The following is a 22,988-nucleotide window of genomic DNA, read 5'->3' as shown; positions in this document are numbered from 1 at the left end:
CCAAGCTTAACTTGAACTAGAATGATGTGAAGAGAAAATTATGGAATATGATCCAAAGCATACATTATCTGTCTAACATGATAGAGGCAGTGTTGTGGCATTGGTGTGTATGGCTGTGGAACAAAGTCACTAGTGTTACCTGAAGATGTGACTGCTGATAGAAGTAGCACCCTAACTTGATCTAAACCCAACAGAGTGCGCTTTTTCCATTGTCAAACACAAACAAGCAGCAAGTGAAGGTGGCTATAATAGAGATCTGATGGAGTAACTCAAGCAAGGAAACTCAACATTTGGTGTTGCCCACGGGTTTAGACCTCAGGTGAAGTTTTTCTTTTCATAAAGGTATTAAAAAGAGTGTTTAAATTTATGTTCATTAATTTTGAATCTCAGAATTTGGGGGACTGTGTATAGCAATCGCTGTAATTCTTAAAAAGTGCATGTAAAATTGTTATAAAGCTCCTTGAATTAAAGCTGAACGTCAGCACTTCAGTCACATATTGATTGATTTGCAATCCGCTGTGATTGGGGCAGAACTACAAACTGTCTTTGTCCCAAACATTATGGAAGGCGCTGTATATGCAATAAGTGAGAAAACCCTAAAGCCAAGATCTTGGCAAAGAGTAAAGTTTAAAGTGAGTTAAAGACTAATGTGATGTACTCGTACTTTCTGTTGGGTCTTTGATTTGTAATCTTATTTTAGGATTAGTGTAGTTATTGCTCTAAGGATATTTGTAGAGTTGTCACAACAAAATAAGCAGTTTGTCATGATTATTCATTTTATTAAATGTTTTCCTGGGTATGCTGCCTGAAAGAGACATAAAAACTTGATTTTCCTTCCCTGTGGCAGCCGGAGGAAGCTGTGCGTGGGACAGAGAAAAGCTACATCAGCCTGTCTGCGGAGAAGCCGATGCAGAGCTGACTGCTCCTGCTGAGAGAGGAGGAGGAGGAGGAAGAAACAAGTCAAAGGGAGAGAATTTGCCAGATGTAAGAGGAGGAAAGCGAGAGAAGGTGGGCGAGGGTTTCGGTGACAGAGATCATTGTTCTGCAACAAACCCCTCATGGGTGAACTGGCCATTAAAAAGTCAGTAATGGCCAAGCTGTCATCAGCCCAGGTGACCGTGTGCACCTGAGCGTTACTGCTGCAGCACAGTGAAAGTCACCACGTGCCTCGGGGCAGCTGCTGCATGGTTAAAAAAAAAATCCAGGCTGCCGGATCCTAACTGATTCCTGCACGTTTTCTGCACTGGATCATTTTCACCTGGAGCTTTTTCCCCTTTTGGGAGTTCACTAGGGAGAGAAAAATAAGCAAAAGCGGGATACGGAGCAGTTTGGATATTTGGACAGACTGAGCCAGTGACTACAGCAGAGAAAGAGACTGCTCGGTGCTCCAGTGTCACGTGCAGGAATGCAGATTTGAATAAGGAATCGGACCAGCAATCCAGGTTTGATACTACCACGTTTTCCTTTTAAAAAATACAGTAAGTAACATAGTTGTAGGTTTGTCTCAAGAAAACAGTGCTGCTTAAGCTTTTAATGCTTGCCTTTGTTTAAATAAGATCATTATCAGTTTAGTAAAAGCATCAGGACATTTGTAACAGTGCCTTACACAAACATGACTTCTTTCTCTCAAACTATATTTTCTGTTTATTCAATTTTTGCAGAGGCTGGCACCGATGGCACAGGGTAATTACTAATGTGGAAGATTAGGGATGTGCTTCCAGCCATATGGATACAGCATCTAGCTAACCTCTTTAGAGTGTGATCATAACAGATAGATATGAAAGCTTGATTTATTACTATATTGCCCCACAGTAGTTTCCTGGTGAGGCCATGTTGAGAAGAGGCCTGGCCGTGCCTTAAACATTGTGTTTCAGGAGCTTTGGTATTTATTTGACAGGGACCATGCACAAAAACACTGACCTCACAAAACAAAGCATGCTTCATACCTAATTTCCATATACAGTCCCCAGAGGATGGCAAACACAATATTAACTAATCCAGCAGTTGAGGTGGGCTCGAGTCCAACTTGGAAGGGACCTTAGGGCACACCCAGGACACACTGGAGTGATTATATCTCGGCTGGCATGCAAACTGTTATCTGGGTATCTCTGCTTAGACTTTTGCCAGCCGTTTCCTGCTGCTTATCCAGCAGAAGGAAGTAGGTGGATGTTTGTATACATGGACAGACTTATCCAACTTAACAGTGAGGATGAACCTAGCCGAGCCGTCACAAGGCAAGAGACGTGGTACAGCCTGTCTCCTAGAACGTTGAATTAAACTAAAGAATGCTCAGGACCGGCCAGGAGGTTTAAACTTCTAACCTTCTTCCTGTGGGACACCAGATACAACTTAAAAATGTATATACATACGTACCTCCAGCCCACTCCCACTCCCACACACAAACACATACACACTGTAAAACCTTCCTATATACACCCCCCTCATTCAATATTCAGGATGTTCCATCAGTGTATATAAACCTATCATAAAATGAGGGTATTATAAGGAAATCTTAGCTTCACCGGTTACCTACAAGCTTTTTTTGGATCATGAGAAAACATACAAATCTGCACCAAACTGTAAGGGAGCGTTTCCCATTGATTTCTTAAATGAAAACCATTTTTCCATAGCAGAACGTCTTTTAGGAACTTCACGTCCACGTTTCCCTTGAAGCTCTGCTCATCTGTAATCATCTGATATGCACACAGAGGTCTTTGCAGTGGTGGAGTACATCAGAGTACAAGATTAGGCTTTCGTAACTGAACATTTTGTACCTACTCAGGATATCACAGTGGTGATAATGCTGTGGTTTCCTTGTAGAAATGTTAAGGAAATTAGTTTTAAAGTTGTCACACCTTCTTGACACTAGCAATAGACACAATAGTGTCAAGACTATTGACACTAGTCTATTGACACTATGTTCCCAACATATCTGAAGATAACTGTTTAGTGTTTCAGTGTGCTACCACTCATGCTTAACCCTACTTTTATGATTTCTGCTGCAATAACCTAAAGGGAACCATGTGTACCAACACAGCGGTTAAATATTGCGCATTCTCAGATTTTTATCTTTGCATCAGACGAAAACCACAGAAGCTGAACAACATGAGGATTACACCTTCCCTTCAAGCAGCACAGTAATCTGAGTCTTGCCTCTTTTTTGGTGACTCATTTAGTCATTATTCTGCAGGTAAACATGAAACTAAAGGCTTCCTCCTCACACTTCCTGCACAACGGGATATTAAAGATGAGGAAGTTACTCGGGGTCCCGAAGGCCTGTGACTAAGGGTATTTGTAGCTTGAATTTTGGGTCATGGTTTTGTTCTTTTTACAACAGAAGGGCGTACTATGAAGCAAGATTATTGGGTTAGCAAGCTCCGTCAAGTTTAAAGTCAGAGTTGTCTCTCTCCTTTTACCTGGTTAAATCACCATGGTAACTTACGCTGAACACATGACCTAGCCAGAAGCAGGTTATGCTTTGACTTTCACTTTAGAATCCGGTTGAAGTGCCACATTTATGCTTTTATTTGCAGCATGTTGTAAAAGCAGTACAGATTCTCTGCTGGGGCGAATGTGTTTTATATGTGCACCATTTTAAGATGTACCTTACTGACACCACTGAATCAAACTCATATTGTCACAGGAAGGTGCATGTATTAAATGTTTTCATTCTCGATTCTAATCTGCCGTTAAGTCTCTGTTACACTTCTGTAACCGCAGTTACTAGAACAACAGCGCACACACCAAGAATACCTATCCAGTCAGTAACATTAATTTGAATTAATGTTCAATGAATTTCTTTGCTCCACCAACAAAACAAAGCAATTTCCACATCTCCTTCCTTATGCTGTGGGACAGGAGCACATAATGTTTATCTCTAACCAGTTTAAAGCAAAGCAGAGAGAGCACTCAGTGATCAAATAATTAACTTGAATTAAAATGTTGAGTTTACTACTCTAATATTAGTGATTTTCTGCAGCATTAAGCTATTGCCGTCAATGCAACTTTGTTGCTTAATCTTTAATGTTCTTTATAGAGTTTAATCCCCCTTTTATCACTATCTTCATCTGAGAAATTGTCTGAATGGAGTAGGTGGCACTCAGGGATCTCATTTTGTGTGGAAGAAGAATCCAGAATCTTACATCATTATTGGAAATAAATAAATAATGTGCTTAGTACCAGTTTAGTCAGAACCTGAAGGATTTTTAAATATTACAACTTCCACTAGACTGGCTGAATTTAGCCAGGCTTTGGGAGTGCTACATGACGTCACAGTACGAGATGATGCAACAGCAATTTGTCTCTCTTTAAAGAATTGTTTTAGCCCTTACGTGTTTCTGTGTCCCAATCATAGATTACCATACGATACATTGTTTTTATATATCTGGTGTTAATACCTTTTAATATATTGTACTGATGAAATTGTCTCTCAGAAAAGGTCAATGTGATTTCTGCAAGTTGTTCGTTTAGACGGGTCCTAAATGAAGAAAGGACAGAAAACAAAAAATGTCTGTTGTTCCCAATAACAAAACCTTTTATCACTTACAATCCTCTTTGGTTAACAAACTGGATTCTTTGAGTTTTTTCTTCAAAAAGTATAAATAAGAATCTGTATAGTTCAGCATGATTCGGGCCTCTGTAGCCTCCCTGGAATTGAGCAACCTTTTCTTGGCCTGAGCTGAAAAACAAATGAACAGTGAGAGGGTCAGTGAAGACTCTAGTCATGTACTAAACTTTTCCCCCCTTTTGGCATGTAGAAATTCTCTAGTTATTGCCAGATATTAACCAGTGTCTACTTTCATGTTCACATAGGCTAAAGATTTGCATAACTCATAATGTTATCAAGTTTGCCTTTAGGCATACAGAAGGAGTAAAGAACTGTTGTATAACTTCAGAAATTTGCTTATGATTAATTTTCCTGTTTCAGTTCTGCATAGTTACAAGGACATAGCCCAAAACTGTGTGAATCATTTTACACCTCCTTAGGTGTTGCTGTCAACAGGATATTGACAGAATTGCTGTGTTAGTTACACCCTCAAACCGATGACAGATTATAGAGGCAGACAGAAAATTCCTAGTAAGTGAAATCTGCTGTGTATTTATGGTAATAGAATTTGTGGCTTGTTTGTTCTCTTTTGCAGAAAAGGCCAAAAACAATGAAAGGTCCCTACAGTTTCAGTGAAGGTGCCTTTTCTTTAGTTTCTCAGCACAGTATCTCCCGGTAAAGAGTCTCATTTTCATTAGCTTTTCTTATCAGATTTAGAAATTACAGACTTAAAATTCTTCTCCTCTAAAAAGCTGAGGCAGCGTTGGACATAAGCAATCAAAGAAGAGAAGGCACAAGACCTGAATAATTTAGAATACAGATGAAATTTCAGAATATATAATCGTGTATGTCCACATCCATGTGATGTGAATGATATTGAATGATCAACAGCTGAATTCATTTCTCTCTCTAGCTTAGTGTTGGAGCAGCTGAGCCTGTGAAGGCCCCTGAGGCGGCCATGTTGGATCTCTTCGTCAGAGTGCTGGTGTTGGCCCGTCTTCACCTGTCACCTCACAGCACCTTCCTGCCAACCTAACTCCTCACTCCTTTCTTCCTTCACCTTTCTTCCACTGCTGGATTAGGGGAAAGGTAAATCTGACAGTTTTTGGTTTCTTTTGGTTTTTTTTGTTTTTTTTGTAGCTATACTTTTTTTGTTTGTTTGCTGTTTTGTTTTTTGTTTTTCTCAGATAATAGTTGACTATATCTGTGATTCTGGTTCTGTATTGATTTGGGTAAACATAGTGAGTCAGACATCAGCTCTTGTCTAAAGATAAGAAACAAGAAACTTGGGAAATTACTGTGCTACAGTAGCAAATTAAATAGAAAACACCAAAAATGTGGAGTCCAGTGAATCAAAATCTTTGTAGGTGTATTGTCAGCAGAGCTGAAACAGATGTTGGAGTAAGCATTCAGCTGCATGTGCAGTTAGTGGCGCAGAGGGCAGTCTGAATCCATTAAATAGCTGATGCAGAGGTCATCCAAATGACCTCTGCTTAGAAGAAGCCAAACAGTGAGTTGCACTTAATTGATAATTATACAATGATTAATTCTCTTGTCAAATAAAACAGATGCATAGTAACAACTGTTTGCAGTTCAGTATTTAGGCCACAGAACTTTAGACAAATGTGCAGGATTATACCACAAACAAGTATTTCACCTTTGCAATATCACAAAGAACCACAACAAAATCAATGTGATAAGGTGATAAAGTCATTTAAAATAGCAACAGCATCAGCATTGGATTTGGGAAGTAAAAAAGTTGGGGTATATCCAATGGATACACTGAAAAGGCTATAATCTACCTTTTTAAAATAAAAGAGTGGTTTTATTTATCCCACACTGTCTGACAAATCCAGTTTACTCTTTCAACGTAAACCATAGACATTTGACCAAAATTCAGTGTTTTGTGGGAGTCAACCATGTTAGCGTATGCAATGACTGAGCTGCATTTAATTCTTCCTCTGTCTGCTTCCCAGGTCCTTGTACAAAATGTCCTATGCACACCACAAGCTGCTCACCTGGTGCTTACCTCACCTCCTCCTCCTACCGCTGACCTACCTCTGGCTCCTGGCTCTTCCCACAGGTAAAGTAAACCAAACATCACCCTGGACTCAAAATACACATGGCGTGAAACTGATAAAGAAAAACATGTGTGCGTGTTTTGCTTCCAGCACTCATCTTTACACGCCTTTGATTACTCAGGGTGGGTCTACATCCTTCTTAGTGTTATTATGATGCTAGGGTACTTTTAGCTTGGTTGGTGTTTACTGTCCCTGTAATCTTAGGCTGAGAGATGGACGACTGTTGGCATCCCTGCTGTGTGAGTTCTTTCTGATGCCACTCTGCTCAGTGGGTTACAGTGTGAAAGAGGACAATAAAGGCTCTGTGAGTAGACATAGTGTGTGTGTGTGTTGAGTGGTGGGAGACAGAAGAAAAGAGGACAAGGGGTAGGATGACTAAACAGAGGCCAAAGGGGGGTCCTTCCTTTCTCAGACAAACCACAGAGCCTTTGTGTGTTGTCATATGAGGTAAAATCCGTTTTTTCCAGACTTGAGTTACACTGATGCACCACAAAGTCACCCTTGCCTCTCGTGTTGCTATGGTAGCAGTAGTTGCCGGTTGCTGTAGCAGGGTCTAATATGATCTGATGAACTGTGTTTTTGTTTGGTTTTGCTTTTGATGCTACCGTAATATATTAATAGATATGCCAAGCTTTCACTCAGTCAGTGCACACTCAGCTGAATGTTATCTTATAAACATCTAGAAACATTGTTTTTCCTGTTTTTGCACAACACCGGATTTTAGAAAAGGGTACTATTATACTTCTGATCATTTTATGAATGTGCTTTATTTTTTTCATGAAAGGTCCTGTTACCTTTAGGTATTTTGCATTCTTTAATTACCTCTATATATTACACTTTTTATTGTAAGTGGTGGAGTAAAAAAAATGGCATCTAACTCAAATGATCAAACAGTGTTATTTGCACATAGTGGGCATTCTTGGCAAAGAACCAAATTTAAATTGTCTCAACAATATATCACTTTGTTACTAGATAATTAAATGGATACTTTGATCCCACAAAGGGAAATGTTTTGTTACAGCAGCATGATAAAGAGTAAAAATAGTACAGTCTACTGTAAACTGTGAATAATAAAGATAAAATAGTGCCACTAGCACCTGGTAAGGACCTTATAATATGAGATAATACAAATACAACAGTGATTAAAAACAAAAAATATATAGTATAAATGAAGTTAGTTAAAATAGAAAAAGTAAGACTGACATTGTGTAAGAGAGAAGTGGAAATTGCATTAATAAATAATATGCAGCCTGATGCAACAACACTTAATTTTTTGCCCATTTCTTCAGTTGAACCTATGAAATTCTACAAACCTATAATAATTCTACAAACTGACAGGCATTAAAATTGTGTTTTTACCTCAACAAGGTGATTCCCAAAAACTATTAGGTGATAACTTGGCACATGTCGACATGATGTGCAGTGTGTTCTACAAAGTTTGAGGAAACTGGAGAAGCAGAGAACAAAAGAAGAATCGGCAGACCTAAAGATCTATCTACAACAGATTACCAGTATTTGAAAGTCATGTACTTAAGAAATACTACTGTTTCTTAAGTACTGTAAGAGTGGCTGTCAAAAAAACATTCTTCAGTAATGGAAACTGTGGAAAAAAGGGCCAAGGCATGCCAAATGACACAAAAACTAAACTGTAAATCAGTGGCAACAAGTCTCATGGAGTGATAAATCCAAATTTGACTTCTTTGGTTCAAATTGCCATCAGGATTTACAACATGGGTCAAGAGAGAGGTACAACAGCCATCTGTGGAACACAAGGGTGTGTCATGATTTGTGGCTGCATTTCTGCCAGTGGTGCTGGGGATCTAGATTTTGTTCTGACATACAGTACCATCTGGAATGCATCTGATTGACAACTGCTTCATTTTTCAGCATGACAAGGATCGTAAACACACTGCTAATGTTGTCAAATGCATAGACCGGCCTACCCAATGCAATTGAACAACAGGCAGCCAAAATAAGACAAGTTAAAGACATTACGAGAAAACCTGCCTAACAGAGTTCATGCTGTGTTGAAGAATAAATGTGGGCATTCTAAATATTGACTTTCAAGCTCAAAAGAATTGTACAAACTGTTTTTGCCTCATATACTTCATTTTCATACTTTTGCACAGTACTGTAGATTCTCTGCTGAAAGAATCCATTAAGGTGTAGCATACTAACACCACCGATGGAAGCCTGGTCATCACAAACTGTATGTGTTGCATTTTTCCACTGGAAATTGCAGTTAGTAATGGAGATTGCATATCCACATGCTTTTATTCTTGGCCCTAATCAACCATTTGAAAATTGGTCAGTCTATTTGAAAGCTGATTACCAGGAATATTCAATCACTAAAAATGATTTCACTTTAATCTGGCTGCAAACTAAAGTGATTTCCATGTCTTCGTCATTGGGCTGTGGGACTGTGCAAGTCCTGAGCACACAGCATAATCTGTAATACTTAAAAAATGATCTAGTTTAAATTTTCAGACCTCTAATGTGCACCTGGCTGTCACGTTAGAAGTACATGGCAGCATCTTTTACGTAAGCACACACAGCCTGAAGCGGAAATACTGGCTTAACAAAGAAAGTTGATTAGCTTAAGCCATCCACTGCAAAGAGAGCCTGACTGTGTTGAACTTGCAGCTTAGTGCACTGCTCAGAAACCAAATCTTGTAGACCGTAACTTTCAAAATGCTAGCTGGTGTGAACATGAGCCTTAAAAGCATCAGAGAAGATAGCATTAAACACAGCATTTAACAAAAGTGAATTTAATGATATGGACATTCACATTAAGTGTGCGCAGTTGGCCTCAGTAAATAGGAGCATGTTTGAGTTATGTCTGTGAGTGGTGTGCCTCGGAATATTTCTTGTATATCACAAATATATTTTGGCATGGCACGGACCTGCTCATGAGCGTTTACTGAATAAGATCAGTAACAGAAAAATATTTAGTTGTCTCTTCATCGTGTGTTGTACTCTGCAGGCGGAGGCTTATAAACAGAGGCCACTAAGCATAGTACAGTAACCAGTTCTTGTGCTGTATTCATTAACAAACCTTTGCAGAGGAATGCTGTGGGTTTCAGATAAATTACACTGGCGTGTATGTGTGTGTTTGATCTGCTGCAGCAGTGAAGAACTTACAAGACAAGATTTAAAAAGCATTTTTATTATGTTGTAATGCCGCTTAGTTCACAGTGACTTGGCTGTACCATTTTCGTTGCTCGTTTGGCCTCTTTGTGCTGGTGACATATAAATTCCCTTCGCTCCCTCTCTTACTTTAACAGTCTGTGGTATTTTAAGGGTTGTGCCCTTTTACTGTACCTGGCTGCAGAGTAAATCGCTTGTCAATGATAATGGATGGATTGACCTGAACCCATTTGAGACTATAAAAGGTGTAGGACAGTAATGTAATGCTCTTGAAAACAAATGCGCGCACGCACACACACACACACACACACACACACACAGGGCAGCTAATCAGCTCACTGCGTTGCTGATATTAGTCTGATAATGTCTGGCTCAGAGGGCAGACTTTAGTTTGTACTGAACACTGTGCTTTGGTTTTTAATCAGCGTCCTGTTTTCTCAGGGAAAAGCTGCACTTCCTCTCTCCGCTGTAGCCTTGGTTGGCTCCTCAAACTGCTGCCTGTCGACTTTTCTAAGAAATGTTCAGTCAAAGCTGAATCTGAAAGTCTCAGTAGCTGTGGCTGGAAGCCACTACCCTTTTCCCTTTTTTAACAATGTTGTTGTAGTCATAAACATGTGAAATGGTGAAAAGAGTAGAGGTAGCCCTATGATGTCACCTTCGATGCCGTTGATTTATTTAATAAATTTTTTTAATGAAACAATCCATCAAGGACTAGATGTCCATGAAGGTTGTTTTTTCCAGGCTAAATTCAGTCAGCTAGGCATGGCCTTTATTAGCCCCAAACTACTTTTCCTGATCTCTTAGCAACTTTTAAAGGTGAGAAGTCGGCTTTTCTTGTTCTTTAAGAGATGCTGTTGTTCACCTATATTGTACTGAAAGGTGAAGTGATTTCATCATTTCTGCTGTCCCTGTTGGTTGTATAATAATGTTTGGGCTTAAACAAAGCTTTCTTCAGCCTTCATTTCTGTCTTTCAAGAAATCGGGTTCAGATTTACATATTCAGTTTCTCTGTGGTATTTTCGATTGGCATAGTGGTGTAATGATTAGCACAGTTGCTTCAGAGAGGTCTTTTTCCCTGAAGCTTGCAGAAAGGTATGGACACGTTGAATGATTTCTGTCTCTCCAGGTTAAAACTGTGATATATCAATCCAGGTTCAATCGGGACAGGATAAGTGGTGAAGAAAATTAGGGACGTCCTTTCAATTTGCTGTCCAATATAGATGTAAGAGAGAGGTGTTGTTTTTCTATGTTACGAGAGGTTGTCTTATTACCTTTCCTTTTTAAACCAAATGTCATCTTCTTTTCTGCTAAGTCCTTTCCAGAATGTATCTGCAGTGAAACCTTCAGTTGGTATTTCAGAAGAATTTATCTTCTTTCCTCAGTCTGATTTTGAACATGGATACAGTCCATCATAGATCTTGACTTCCTTCTGTCCTGGTCCAGGTGTGTCAGCAAATCACTGCCGGGTCACCGGTGGAGTTCTGGGCATCCATTGGAGCAGCATCATAAGCCTGGGTTGGTACCCTCTAGCAGATGGGAGAGCCGGAGCGAGGTGTTGGGAGTTCTGCTGCCTGGAGCCAAAGTGCAATGCTGTTTGGAGTCTCGGCGGTCGCTGTGTGTTTCTTAGCTGCTCGCGTGAAGGAGGCTGCCCCATCTCCATCCTGCCTCAGCCCCACGAGGAGTCCCTCGGTCTCCTACAGCTGCTCTCCAAGGTATGGTTGTAAAAGAAGAGATTGTCTGTTCTAAGAAAACAGCATCTGTCTGCCTTTTTTGGATGATACAGTCATTGATTGTGATACTGCTATCAGATGAGAATTTTTTTTATTTATTTATTTATTTATTTTAAAGACAGATTAGGGAACTTTTGTCTAAATGCCACTGTTTTTGTAACTTCACTTTAAGGTCCCTGTCAGTGTGAGGCGGAGAGCGATTCGCCGTGCACCACCTACAGGAAGCCACAGAATACACAAAAGACCCCATATCCGCTCGGTAACGTGACAGAAAACTGTTGTGAAACTCATGTTAAAAAGTTTTCATATGACTCAATGCAGTTCTGTACAGCTGCATTTTCTGATTTCAGTAGAACATTTTCAAATTTCATAATACATTTGGAGATGCTTTTCCTATTCTGTGATAGCATTTAGTATGTCCTACTCGTAAACTGTATAAGTTATTTGTACACAGGTACAATTTCAATGAGACAAAATGTTAAAATAAAGTACGTAGTTTTTTTTTTCCTCCATTAAAATTACTAGCTAATGCACTCTCAGTTTTATAAAGCAGGCCATTCCTCCTACTCTTTTTGACTTGTCACATTTCTACCCTCTTCCCTGCAGTCACACTTATTGGTTAATTTGAATGATACATACATATCTGCAGATATGAACCCATACATTTCTGATGTGATTCCTCAAATCTCCCCAATTCCAGACACAGATCTGCTCTGATTTCTGACTTTATAGCCTGAGGTTTTTACTTTCTGCCTACAGGGAAGCTCCAACACAGAGGCAGCTCAGCCAACATCAGCAGCACCCAGCACCATCGCTCTCATCCAACTCTCCCAAAAGAACATAAGCCAAATAACGAATGGGAGTTCAGGCACGCCTCCTGCTCCATCGCCGCAGAACTCAACGATCAACGTCGCCCTTGATGCTGCTGCGTCGTCTTCCAATGACAGCGATGTCAGCACGCCCACAGCAGCTTCTTCGACCATCAACACAACCCCGACACAGGCCGGTAAGTGAGGAATCTGTGGGTAGCAGTGGGTGTCACGTCCCCTGACAGCCATCGCCTATTTTTGGCTTGTTCAGTAATATGTCTTCATGTATTAACTATGAATTAATTAATAATGTAACAGTACTGAACTGGTGTGAAGTCAGATGAAAATTCCTCTTCTAAATTTGGTTTAAGCTTTCAGCTTGTATATTTCAGGCTCACATACTCATAATGTACAGAAGACGCTTCACCGTCCTGTTTGAAATAGTTTAACAGAATGCAACTGTTTACTTTGCCCACACATTTTATGGTAGACTGCTCACATGTTATTTTTCCCAGATGAAATCAGTGTGCTCTGTGGGTGTGTAGCTGAATGAGAGTAAGCTGGAGGAATGTGTTTTGAGAGAAAGCGGCTGGGCTTCTACAGACAGGACTAACTAGTATGATCAGTCTGTCCTCACTTACAGAACCGTCTCTGTAGAGAAACTGGAAAAAGAGCAACAAACCAATCTCTGCATGTCCACACTGAAAAAGCCTTTTGACTTTAACAATAGAATTGCTACACTTTAAATGCGGCTTGTGGTTTTATAGCCACAGTCAGTTTATTTGAAATTCATAGTAGTTACACTTTTACACAGTCAGTGTATTATTCCTGGAGAAAACTAGCAAAACATTTTTGAAAATTGATATTATAAACTCTCCAGTTTCCCTGGAGGAGCTTTAAAACATCTGAAGAAATCATCTTGATGATGCCACCAGAGTTTTAAAAAAATAGTGTTTTAAATACAAAGCCTGTTGTGTAAACTGGGCCGGTGGATTGAAGGGCAGAGGTGTTTACCAGGCAGGGAACATCTAGCACTAGGGTTCGTAATGCTTGGCCTGGGGGCAAATGGCAGCTTTTGGTAAATTTGTGTGCCCCGCGGGGATAACAAGGAAACATTTCACTGCTGATCATTAATTAGGGTTTCTCCTGGTGTCTTATTTCCTTGTATTTTAAATAGGGCATAAAAAATATGACTAATTCATTTACTCAAAATTGACCCTGATTCTTCAGAAAAGATTCTCTGTGCAAATGTTGTGTATCCATATAGTGAGTGTGCCACAAAGAAATTACAGTTTTTCCTCAAATGCTAAAACACATGTCACAAACGTTACCACCAGGTCCCCCAATGTCCAAACACAACACCCTTCTCTAAAGCTACATAAACACAACCACACCTTCCCACTGCAAAACTCAAACTCCCACACCAAGAGAGCAGCTCGAAGCTGTCAAAACTGTAAACACTATACACAGCATTACACACTACAGCAAAACAATTGAAAACACAATGCTCAATTTGTGAGAAGGTTCTTTGGTTCATAACTGCCAATGCATATTTTTATAAACTGTACAGTAACAGATCGTCATAGAACCCTGCAGAGGATTAGGCATTTAGATTTGTGAGTTTCACATGAAGACTATAAATCTATAAAAACATCCTGCATGTACGTACACTACTGTAACACAACTCAATGCAAAAACAGAATCTATCGCACACAACAGTACTCTCGGAAACATGATCAGAGTGTGAAGTCTTTTTTATTGTCTACACGGTCTTTTTACAGTATTACACACAGTCACTGTGCGGCATCATGTCGCCGAGCTGCATTGGGCCACATCACCTCATCCACATCACAGGCTATATTGTCCCTTGCTAGGCACCGCGGGAAAAACGCCCTGGAATGGCGAATCCATCCCTGGAAGGCCTCCACTGGGATGTCAGCACAGGCCAGCTCCATTGCCCGTACGAGGTTCTCTCTTGTGTATGGCTGTCTGTCATACACCTTCCATCTCCATGATGAGAAGAACTCCTCTATAGGGTTCAGGAAAGGGGAGTAGGGTGGCAGACAGACGTTTAAAAAGTGGTCACTGTTGGTGGTGAACCACTCTCTGATTTGGTGTGTTTTGTGGAAGCGGACGTTGTCCCAAATGATCACATACATGTGATGTGCTAGCCTAGGATGGTGTTGTTGACGGTCCAGGAGGATGTCTTTTAGCTCCTCTAGGAAGGTGAGGAGACGTTGGGTGTTGTAAGACCCAAGGACAGCATGCCGGTGGACAAGCCCCTCCGTACCCATAGCTGCACAAAGAGTAATATTACCCCCCCGTTGGCCAGGAACCTCAGTGATGGCTCTTTGGCCAATGATGTTACGGCCTCTTCGCCTTCGTTTCTGGAGGTTGAAGCCAGCCTCATCCAGGAAGAGGTACTCATGGGGTCTGGCCATCGCGTCCAACTGCATTATCCTCTGTGAACATGGAAAAGCGTACAGGTGTTCAGAACGGTCAATCAGGTAGCACAGTATTGTCCAGAAGTAATGTAGGCCACTAAGCAACACAGTATGTCCACTAACTGTACTGTGGACATGGATGTATACGTACTTGCACATACTCGTAACGTTGTTCTATGTGTCGCGCAGAGTTGAGCTCAAAGGGAACCCTGTAGACCTGTTTCATCCTCATCTGTTGGCGCCGGAGAACTCGGTCTATTGTGGACACGCTGACAGCATCAATGTTCTCAAAGTTTACATTATCTGCAATTAGAGCAGGGCGATATGGCCAAAAATATTTATCACGATATATATTTGAAAATTTGCGATAACGATATAACCGACGATATAATTGATGTGAGACAAAATACAACTCCACAACATTACTAGCGCAAAAAGACAACCTTCCATTTATTTTCACTTAAACAAGAAGCTGGTTTTTATGTACATTAAAGCTTTATAAAAATGTAACAGTGCAAATGCAAATTCCTTGCTGAAAGTTTAACCAAAAGGCATTTCCAGTAGAAATGGGCTGACATATCCTGAGCATAACCATGTATAATATCCACTGAAGTTAAAAAGAGGTGCTTTGCAACATTAAACTGCAGTGTGCAGTACGCATTTTTCGGACCATAAGGTGCACGGGATTATAAGGCACATTAAGCGAAACAAAGCAGTCAGATAAATCAAACTTTATTAAACTCATTCTTCTTGCTTCCTCCACTTCTGTACCATTGATTCATTAATGTTGAATTCTCTGGTAGCTGCTCTATTCCCATGTTGTTGCAGTATATTAATGACTAACCTCGTATTGTGGATGGATTATCTCAGTTGTTCTCCTGACTGAAGTTTGGTCCGTTTACAGCATCCTGCCATGCGATTGCATTTGTCTCTAACCATGAAGAACCTTCACGTTAACTTTTATAAGTGGAAAAGTGTTAGTGTTCGTCCTCCAGCTTCACTGTTTATGTTATGCTAACATAGCTGTGTCGCTAGCGATCACGTAGCACATCATTATATACCAGCTAGCCCAACTTCAGTAACCCTACAAACGTCACTGCTGTTTAGTTTCCTGTCTTCATTTATGTTGGAAGTGATAGCAGAGCTGTACGTTTGAATTTTTTCAGAAATCTCTTAGTCAGAACATGCAATATCATGCTTAGGTAACTAGCGAAACTAGCGAGCTAACTTCCGCTAGCTTCCTGCTAACTTCTAACTCCGTTAAATGCAATACATTTTGTTTTCATGGATGCCTGGAAGTTAAACTTTATAGTTACACCTGGTAAAGCAGCAATGCTGATCGTTTTATTAAAGATGAAAGAATTTAGACAGTTTTTAACTCTAAGTGATGCTGCAGTGTTGTTTGACCTGAAGTTACGGAGTTTAGGACCCAGATTACTCCCAGATTTAAGAGCATCTTAGAACGGCCGCTTGCATGTTCTGCAAAAAAATGTGCTTTGTTGTGTATCTGACGGACAAACACCAAACCAATTCCACATCACGGAAGTTGCACCATTTTTACAAACCAATTCTGGTTCATCTGTTTCACTCAACAATCGGCCATGTGCGTATGAAAACAAAGGCACTGCGCATGCGCGTTTTACTCATATTCTATCGCGATATTTCATTTTCCTATCGTTGCCTAACATTATACCGGTATTACCGTGAACGGTATAATATGGCCCAGCCCTATCTGCAATGACTTTGTCTCTGATCTCTCGGAGTCTAATGCAGTTGTTCTCACGGACCATATCCGCAATGAGGATTTCTTGTGCCGCTGTGAATATGGCAACCCTCCCACCTCTATGTGGCATTCTTTCAGCTCTAAAGAAAGAAACATGTGTTGTCAATTGACTGATTTATATGTAAAACTACATGTAAAGTAACAGACCACTTTCACAGGCCTGTAAAACTGTAGTGTGACAAAGAAAGCAATAGCGTACTATACCTGTTGTGTTGTCTAAATGCCTTGATAATGGTGGCCACGGTGAACCTACTCAGGTTTGGATGTACTCTTCGTCCCGCTTCAGCCATTGTCATGCCATGGACAATGACATGATCAATTACTGTTGCTCGCATATCATCTGTTATGATGGTGCGAGGTTGTCTTCTTCTCCCACCTGGACCTTCTCCTCTCTCTTGTTGGCCTCCTTCTCTTCCTCCTCTACTCCGAACTCCTCTTCTTCTTAGGCCTTCACCTCTTCCTCCTCTGATCTCAACCCCTCTTCCTCTTTGGCCTGCAGCTCTTCTCCTTCCGCACGCTCGAATGCCTTCATCCATTGTGATTGTTTGGCATCTTCACCAAACTATGCTTTTATAGGTGGGGTCACATCATTAGCAACAGGTGTCTTCAATTTTGTGTGTAGTGACTGACGCCAGGTGTGTTCCCTGTGTTCAAAGATTGGTGACTGTGGCAAGCATTTTGCATCACATGGGCTTTCATTTGAGAATATGAGCAGAGTTGTTTTGCAACATGTGTTTTAGCAAGGAAAAATGTGTTTAGATTTATGAGTACAGAGGGTTGTGTTTTGTGAATTGTGTCTTCATGTGACATGTGTTTATGGTACTGGAATATGGTGGCTACATTTAATAAATGTGTTTAGACTACTGGTCATTTGGGTCACAGGATTGGCTTTTGTGTTTTAACATTTGAGAAAAACTGTAAGCAGGTTTTTTGGGGGAAAAAGGGCAAATTTGCAAGAACAGAACTCTAAAAAAAAGAGTCCAGGAGCAATATATTTGAACATCTTCGATCAGAAAACCAAAATCACCCATTTTTACGTACATCACTACGACAGGAACAAACTACAGGCTTGATTTCATTGAAATGAGTCATCCTCAGGGTGTGCAGGAACTGTCAGCATTTCACAAAGTTGGACCTTTTTTCCTTTACTCGTTAGATTAACAGCTTTTAGCTCATCTGGTTAAAGGATCGATGAGCTTGTGGAATGGTGATGCATCTTCCACAGTTCACAAAATCTGTCCACAGTTCACAAAAATTGCAGGCCTAAAACCTAATGGGTCTTCACACAGATGTGTGTGACTCAGGGTCAATAGATGTTCATTCGTTTGTTCCTTAAAACTAACCACTGTTTTATGCCACTGTATCAGACTAAATGCAGCATACAATAATTAATTTTCTTCGGGAAAGAAAGTTTCAGAGTCAGTTTTTAGTCTTTAGAGTCAACAGATGTAACAAACTGACAGTTGTTGAGTTAAAATGGCAAACAGTTGCCGACATGCACATTAAGTTCAAATATTACAACTGATTTTGAATCTAATGTTTCTATTTGTCATGCTTAACTCCAATATTCACCCTCCTTTTAGTTCTTTATGTGGTCTCCATCTGCTCTCGGGGAAATCTTTGTATCTTAAACTGCTAAATGCTCCAGTCTGTTCAGCAGCGAGTTAATCGGCTCGTTAATCTTTGTGCACTTGGTGTTTTGTGTACAGTTTGTGTACACAGTTTTTGTCTCTGCCTGCTGCTTCTGCAGCAGTTACTGCTGTCAGCATTAAGAGCAAATCGAAATGAAGACAAAGACACTGAAATGATTAATAAAGCTGTCAGAAGCTGCGCAGTCTGTGTATCGCTGTGAGTTGTGCCTGTCACATCTGTTTATTGCCTTCATTGTAGATATCTGATTACTGATAATAGCAGTTTTAACCATTGCAAACAGTAGATAACACTCGTTTATGTCGTCTATGGTACATGTGTAAACTCATATATATTCATCTCTTCCTTGAAGTGACTGAGTGCTGTCCAAATCACTCAGAAAGGAACAAAGGAGGGAAGTTCATCTATATTTGATCTATATTTTGGTGTTAAACTGTCTAATATATGGCCACGTTACAGTACTCTGTGCCCTGTTTGAGCTGTTAGCAAATTTATTTAGTTAATCACATTGAGAATATTTTAATGTATTTGTTTTTTTAGGGGGGGTTAATGTAAAAATGTATTATTTAAAAAAAAAAAAAAGAAAAGAAAAAAAAAAAGAAGGTAATTTTACCCCATTGCCAGGTGGTTTCTAGGCAATGTGATGAAAACTTGTCATGCGCAGTTTTTTGTGTGGATTTTGTGAATATAAATATGATTCTGTTGTCGGGAAATAAAAATGATCCTGTCCTTTTTATCAAGTGTTACAGGCACATCATGTCATAATATCTGTTACATATAAGAACCTCCAGGGTTCTACGGTGTGCCCGAGTGCCAGTTCAGGTTGCTTAACCACTGGTTAGAGGGGTTCACAGTCAAAGAAACAAACCAACACATACACAAAGTTTGTTTTGCAAGAAAGAACAGATAAGGATTGTGTAAACAAAGGCAGTGTTGTTTACACAATTTATTTTTTTAACTCCTTTTTGCATGAAAAAATGTTTGGAAACCATAATTAATGACGTTATAACATTATTAGAATATTTGTTACAACACAGAAAGAGCCAATGGAAAAAAACGTTCCTGTGTAAGATAAAACTGACCCTACTTGGGCATTTCTGTCACCAGTACTGGTTGGTTGCTTGAGGGTTAATTCTATCCATTTCAGTATTCATTTTCTAATTAAATATAAGGTTTTCGATTAAGTGACTGTTTTTTGGGGGTTTTTTTAATGTTAAATGTTCTGTTTTTTATCACAGTGAGGGAGCTGGTGGTATCAGCAGGAAAGAGTGTGGAGGTAACGCTGCCCCTCAACGAGGTCAAACTTTACGCCTATGTGGTCCCAAATGGTGAGACCAATGGAACGCTGTATGAAATAATGCAGTCTTTTCATCAGTTTCCTGACACCTGAGGAAAAATGAGTGTGTAGGAGGAGCTAATTATGCATGGAGTGGATTTTTCTATGTGTACCAGTTACTAATTATTATTAAACTGTGCGTTATTTGTGCTGTTCAGTAATGCATGGACTAAACTGCGCTTGACATGAGTCTTAATCATTTTGTACGTCATGCTGAACGCTTGTCAGAGAATTTCAAATCTATGCTGAAAAAGATTATAGAGTTCAGAAGAGTAACACACATCATGAGTCTGTTAATCCCTTGAGCCCTCCTTAACATGCTGCAGTGTAAAAACATTGTATCTAGTAGATTTTATTTGAATGCGTACATTTTTATTACACTTGGGTATTTATTTTTATGTATTTTTCTCTACAGGGACAAACTATGCATTTGACTGGCGTCTAAAAACTCATCCCAAAGATTACAGCGGGGAGATGGAGGGGAAGCACAGCAAGACTCTGAAACTCAGCAAGGTGCAGATCACAGTTTCATATTCATGTTTGCTATAAATAAAATCATGCAGGTGGCACTCTGTTGACCATGTAACCAAAAAGGATCACTTCTTCTTTCTGGTTGACTCGATTCCTTCTCTTTGGGTCTCCTCAGCTGACCGTGGGCCTGTACGAGTTTGAGGTGACAGTGGACGGGGAGGGCGCCCACGGAGAAGGTTACGTTAATGTTACAGTCAAACCAGGTATGAAAACTCTTTAGTTCCTGTCATGGCTCCTGATTTAGCTTCTTTTTACACTTGTTCTCAGTGGAATATTTATGATTTACATTTTTTTTCCCCTCAATAATATGATTTTGTAAGACTTTTGGGGTCTCTTCCTCCAGTTTATGAAGTGACTGTTTGTCTGTGAAGGTTCTCAGTCATCCAGGTCATCGTAGTCAAAGGAGCTTGCAAAGAAAAGCGTCTGGACTTCTTTAAAAAGAAGTCCAGACGCTTTTCTTTGCAAGCTCCTTTGACTACGAAGTGACTGTTTATTCTACTTTTGAAACCACCTTATAAAATCAAGGTCACGTGAGGACTGTAGCCAACTGTCACAGAGTAAAAGGCAGGGTGAATGTAGTGTTCACACCCACGGGCAGGTCAGATTTACCAGTTAAGCTAACGAGCATGTCGCAGACACTGGAAGAACGTGGCACCGCCACGCCGGCTCATCACTGTGCAGCTGCTGTAAATCACAAATGAGAAACGGTGTCAAATAAAGCTACACAGGAGAGCGATGTTTTAATGCTGAAGCTTTTATATATTAGTTGCAAAATTATGTAGTACTGTTAAAGGGTGTGGAAAATTAACTCTCTTCTGTAGCACCAAAACATCTCAAAACAGCTCTAAGCAAGTGATAATTCACAGCAGGCGCGTTCTCACTCCTGTAAATTAATCCTTTGTGTGTGGTGCTGCGTAGCTGCAGAGCAGTCAGTGTGGGGTTTGGGTGGGCGAGTGTGACTACACCAATCAGGACAATTCACTTTTACCTGTGCTACCCCCACACATCATCAGCAGGTTAATGTTACTGTTAATGTAATTGTTTAATGTGTCAGACGCATGCTCACGGGCACCTCCATGTGGTGACGTGTAGAAAGTTCGTGGTGTGAAACCCATAGACCGTATACAAAGTTGAGCAGTTAGAAGCAGGAAAAAATGGAAAGCGTAATAATTTGAGAGAGTTTGACAAGGATCAGAGCATCTCCAAAATGGCAGCACTTCCTGGGTCTTCCCGGTCTGCAGTGGTCAATATCTATATGGTTCTGATAGAAAGGTGTCAGAAAAACCTGTGCAAAGCAGATTTATGGGCCTGCATAGCTTCAGACCAGTCAGGGTTCCTATGCAGACCCCTGTCAATCGCAGAAAGCCCAAAAAATATGAGACATTTGAGCATTAGAACTGGACTTTAAACAATGGAAGGAGGTGGTTTAGTCTGATGGACCATGTCTTGATGTGGATGGCCAGGGTGTGTGCGCTGATTACTTGTGCCACAGCACATGTTTGGGTCTAGTGGGTCCAATGGAGCTTTTGCACATCTGCATTCGCTTAATTTTGCAAAAGTGGACATCAGGACTTGGTGGAAAAACACTGGCGTGAGAGATGTAAATGACTGTTCGTGTGTGTAGTAAGATTATAATGTTGATGCTGCTTTACATAGCCATATTTGATTTGCAAATTACATGTGCTTTTGAATTATGCCAGGACTATTTTAATGTAACCTGTTTAGTTTATTTTAATTCATATCCATAAATCTTCATTGTGTTTGTTTCTTTTATAAAGATTTGCAGTTGTAATGATCTGCATGTTGCATCTAATGAAGCTAAGCAGTCATGTAAGGTGGTTAATCTTCTGCAGTGTTTTGAATGTACTGGTCCCCCCCCCCCCCCCCTTGAATTAATACAATTGCCCGCTAAAAAGCACTCATTAACCACTTATAAGGAAAAAAAACCCTTATTGCTGGAAGACAGCCCGGCTTTTCTCCCACACATGGTTGTATTTCTGTATTTGCCAGGGTATCCTCTAACCTGTTCTTACTGCCTCAGTCACTAATGCCTAATGTGCAGCTCAGTAAGCGAGTTAATTCCTTATTTTCCACCTGACAGAGCCACGGGTAAACAAGCCTCCTGTTGCCGTAGTTTCCCCAAAGTTCCAGGAGATCTCCTTGCCAACCAGCTCTACGGTGATAGACGGCAGCCGTGAGTCTCCCACATGGTACACACACAGTCATTTAGCACCAGTTAAAGAAAGAAAACCAAATCCTTGTCTTCCCTTTACAGAGAGCACTGATGATGACAAGGTGGTGGCGTGGCACTGGGAAGAGGTCAAAGGTCCTCTGAGGGAGGAGAAGGTCTCTGCTGACACCCCTGTACTCACCCTCACCAGCCTTGTGCCTGGGAACTACACATTTAGGTAAACAGAAATCACACTTATCTCAATGAGATTAGTTGTGAAGTCTGAAAACGCACACCTGTTTTGTTGAAGTGTTGGCCTGCAGACAAATGCAGCTGAGTAAAACTGACTTTACAGATGTTACAGAGGTGTTGGGAAGCTGGAGGAAGTAATTATGCACAACCCGTGTAAGTGAACAGGAAAATCCGTAGTTTGATGTGAAAACATTTGGATACTGTAGCACATCTCTAAATACACTGGGCAACTAAAGGAAATCCTTTTTGTGATGTTCTTTTATTTAGCATGGACATAAAAAAGAAAAAGAAAATTCTCTCCTTGTTAAATAAATAACAGAAAAAGCAGTCCCTTTTGAAAATATCTGATTGATTCTTTGGTACTCAGCTTAACAAGTGCATTTTAGTTTCTCTAATATGGCCTCATTATGTGGGCAAGTGCGTGTCTTCATGACCTACTCGTATTTTTGAAGTGCCTCCATCTGGATCATTTTCAGAGAGAGATTTATGATTTACTTGACAAAGTGTTC

The 22,988-nt window shown here is 40.3% G+C and overlaps 1 protein-coding gene across 1 annotated transcript in view; it reads left to right on the top strand.

Moving 5' to 3' along the window:
* The window catches only part of kiaa0319l (KIAA0319-like ortholog), a 35,794-nt gene that overhangs the window by 1,385 nt on the left and 11,421 nt on the right, over nt 1-22,988 (top strand). Inside the window, exons 2-11 of the mRNA XM_080295870.1 lie at nt 5,460-5,635; nt 6,523-6,629; nt 11,218-11,486; nt 11,677-11,763; nt 12,264-12,510; nt 19,429-19,518; nt 19,942-20,039; nt 20,173-20,260; nt 22,159-22,251; nt 22,333-22,465. Coding sequence (XP_080151996.1) covers nt 6,536-6,629; nt 11,218-11,486; nt 11,677-11,763; nt 12,264-12,510; nt 19,429-19,518; nt 19,942-20,039; nt 20,173-20,260; nt 22,159-22,251; nt 22,333-22,465 — 1,199 coding nt within the window. The 5' untranslated portion in view covers nt 5,460-5,635; nt 6,523-6,535. The remainder of the gene's footprint in view (nt 1-5,459; nt 5,636-6,522; nt 6,630-11,217; nt 11,487-11,676; nt 11,764-12,263; nt 12,511-19,428; nt 19,519-19,941; nt 20,040-20,172; nt 20,261-22,158; nt 22,252-22,332; nt 22,466-22,988) is intronic.

Source organism: Astatotilapia calliptera, chromosome 22 (genome assembly GCF_964374335.1).
Source record: "Astatotilapia calliptera chromosome 22, fAstCal68.1, whole genome shotgun sequence".
Classification (NCBI taxonomy): domain Eukaryota; kingdom Metazoa; phylum Chordata; class Actinopteri; order Cichliformes; family Cichlidae; genus Astatotilapia; species Astatotilapia calliptera.
Note: the sequence above shows the minus strand (reverse complement) of the source record. Positions and strands in the feature narration are given on the sequence as shown.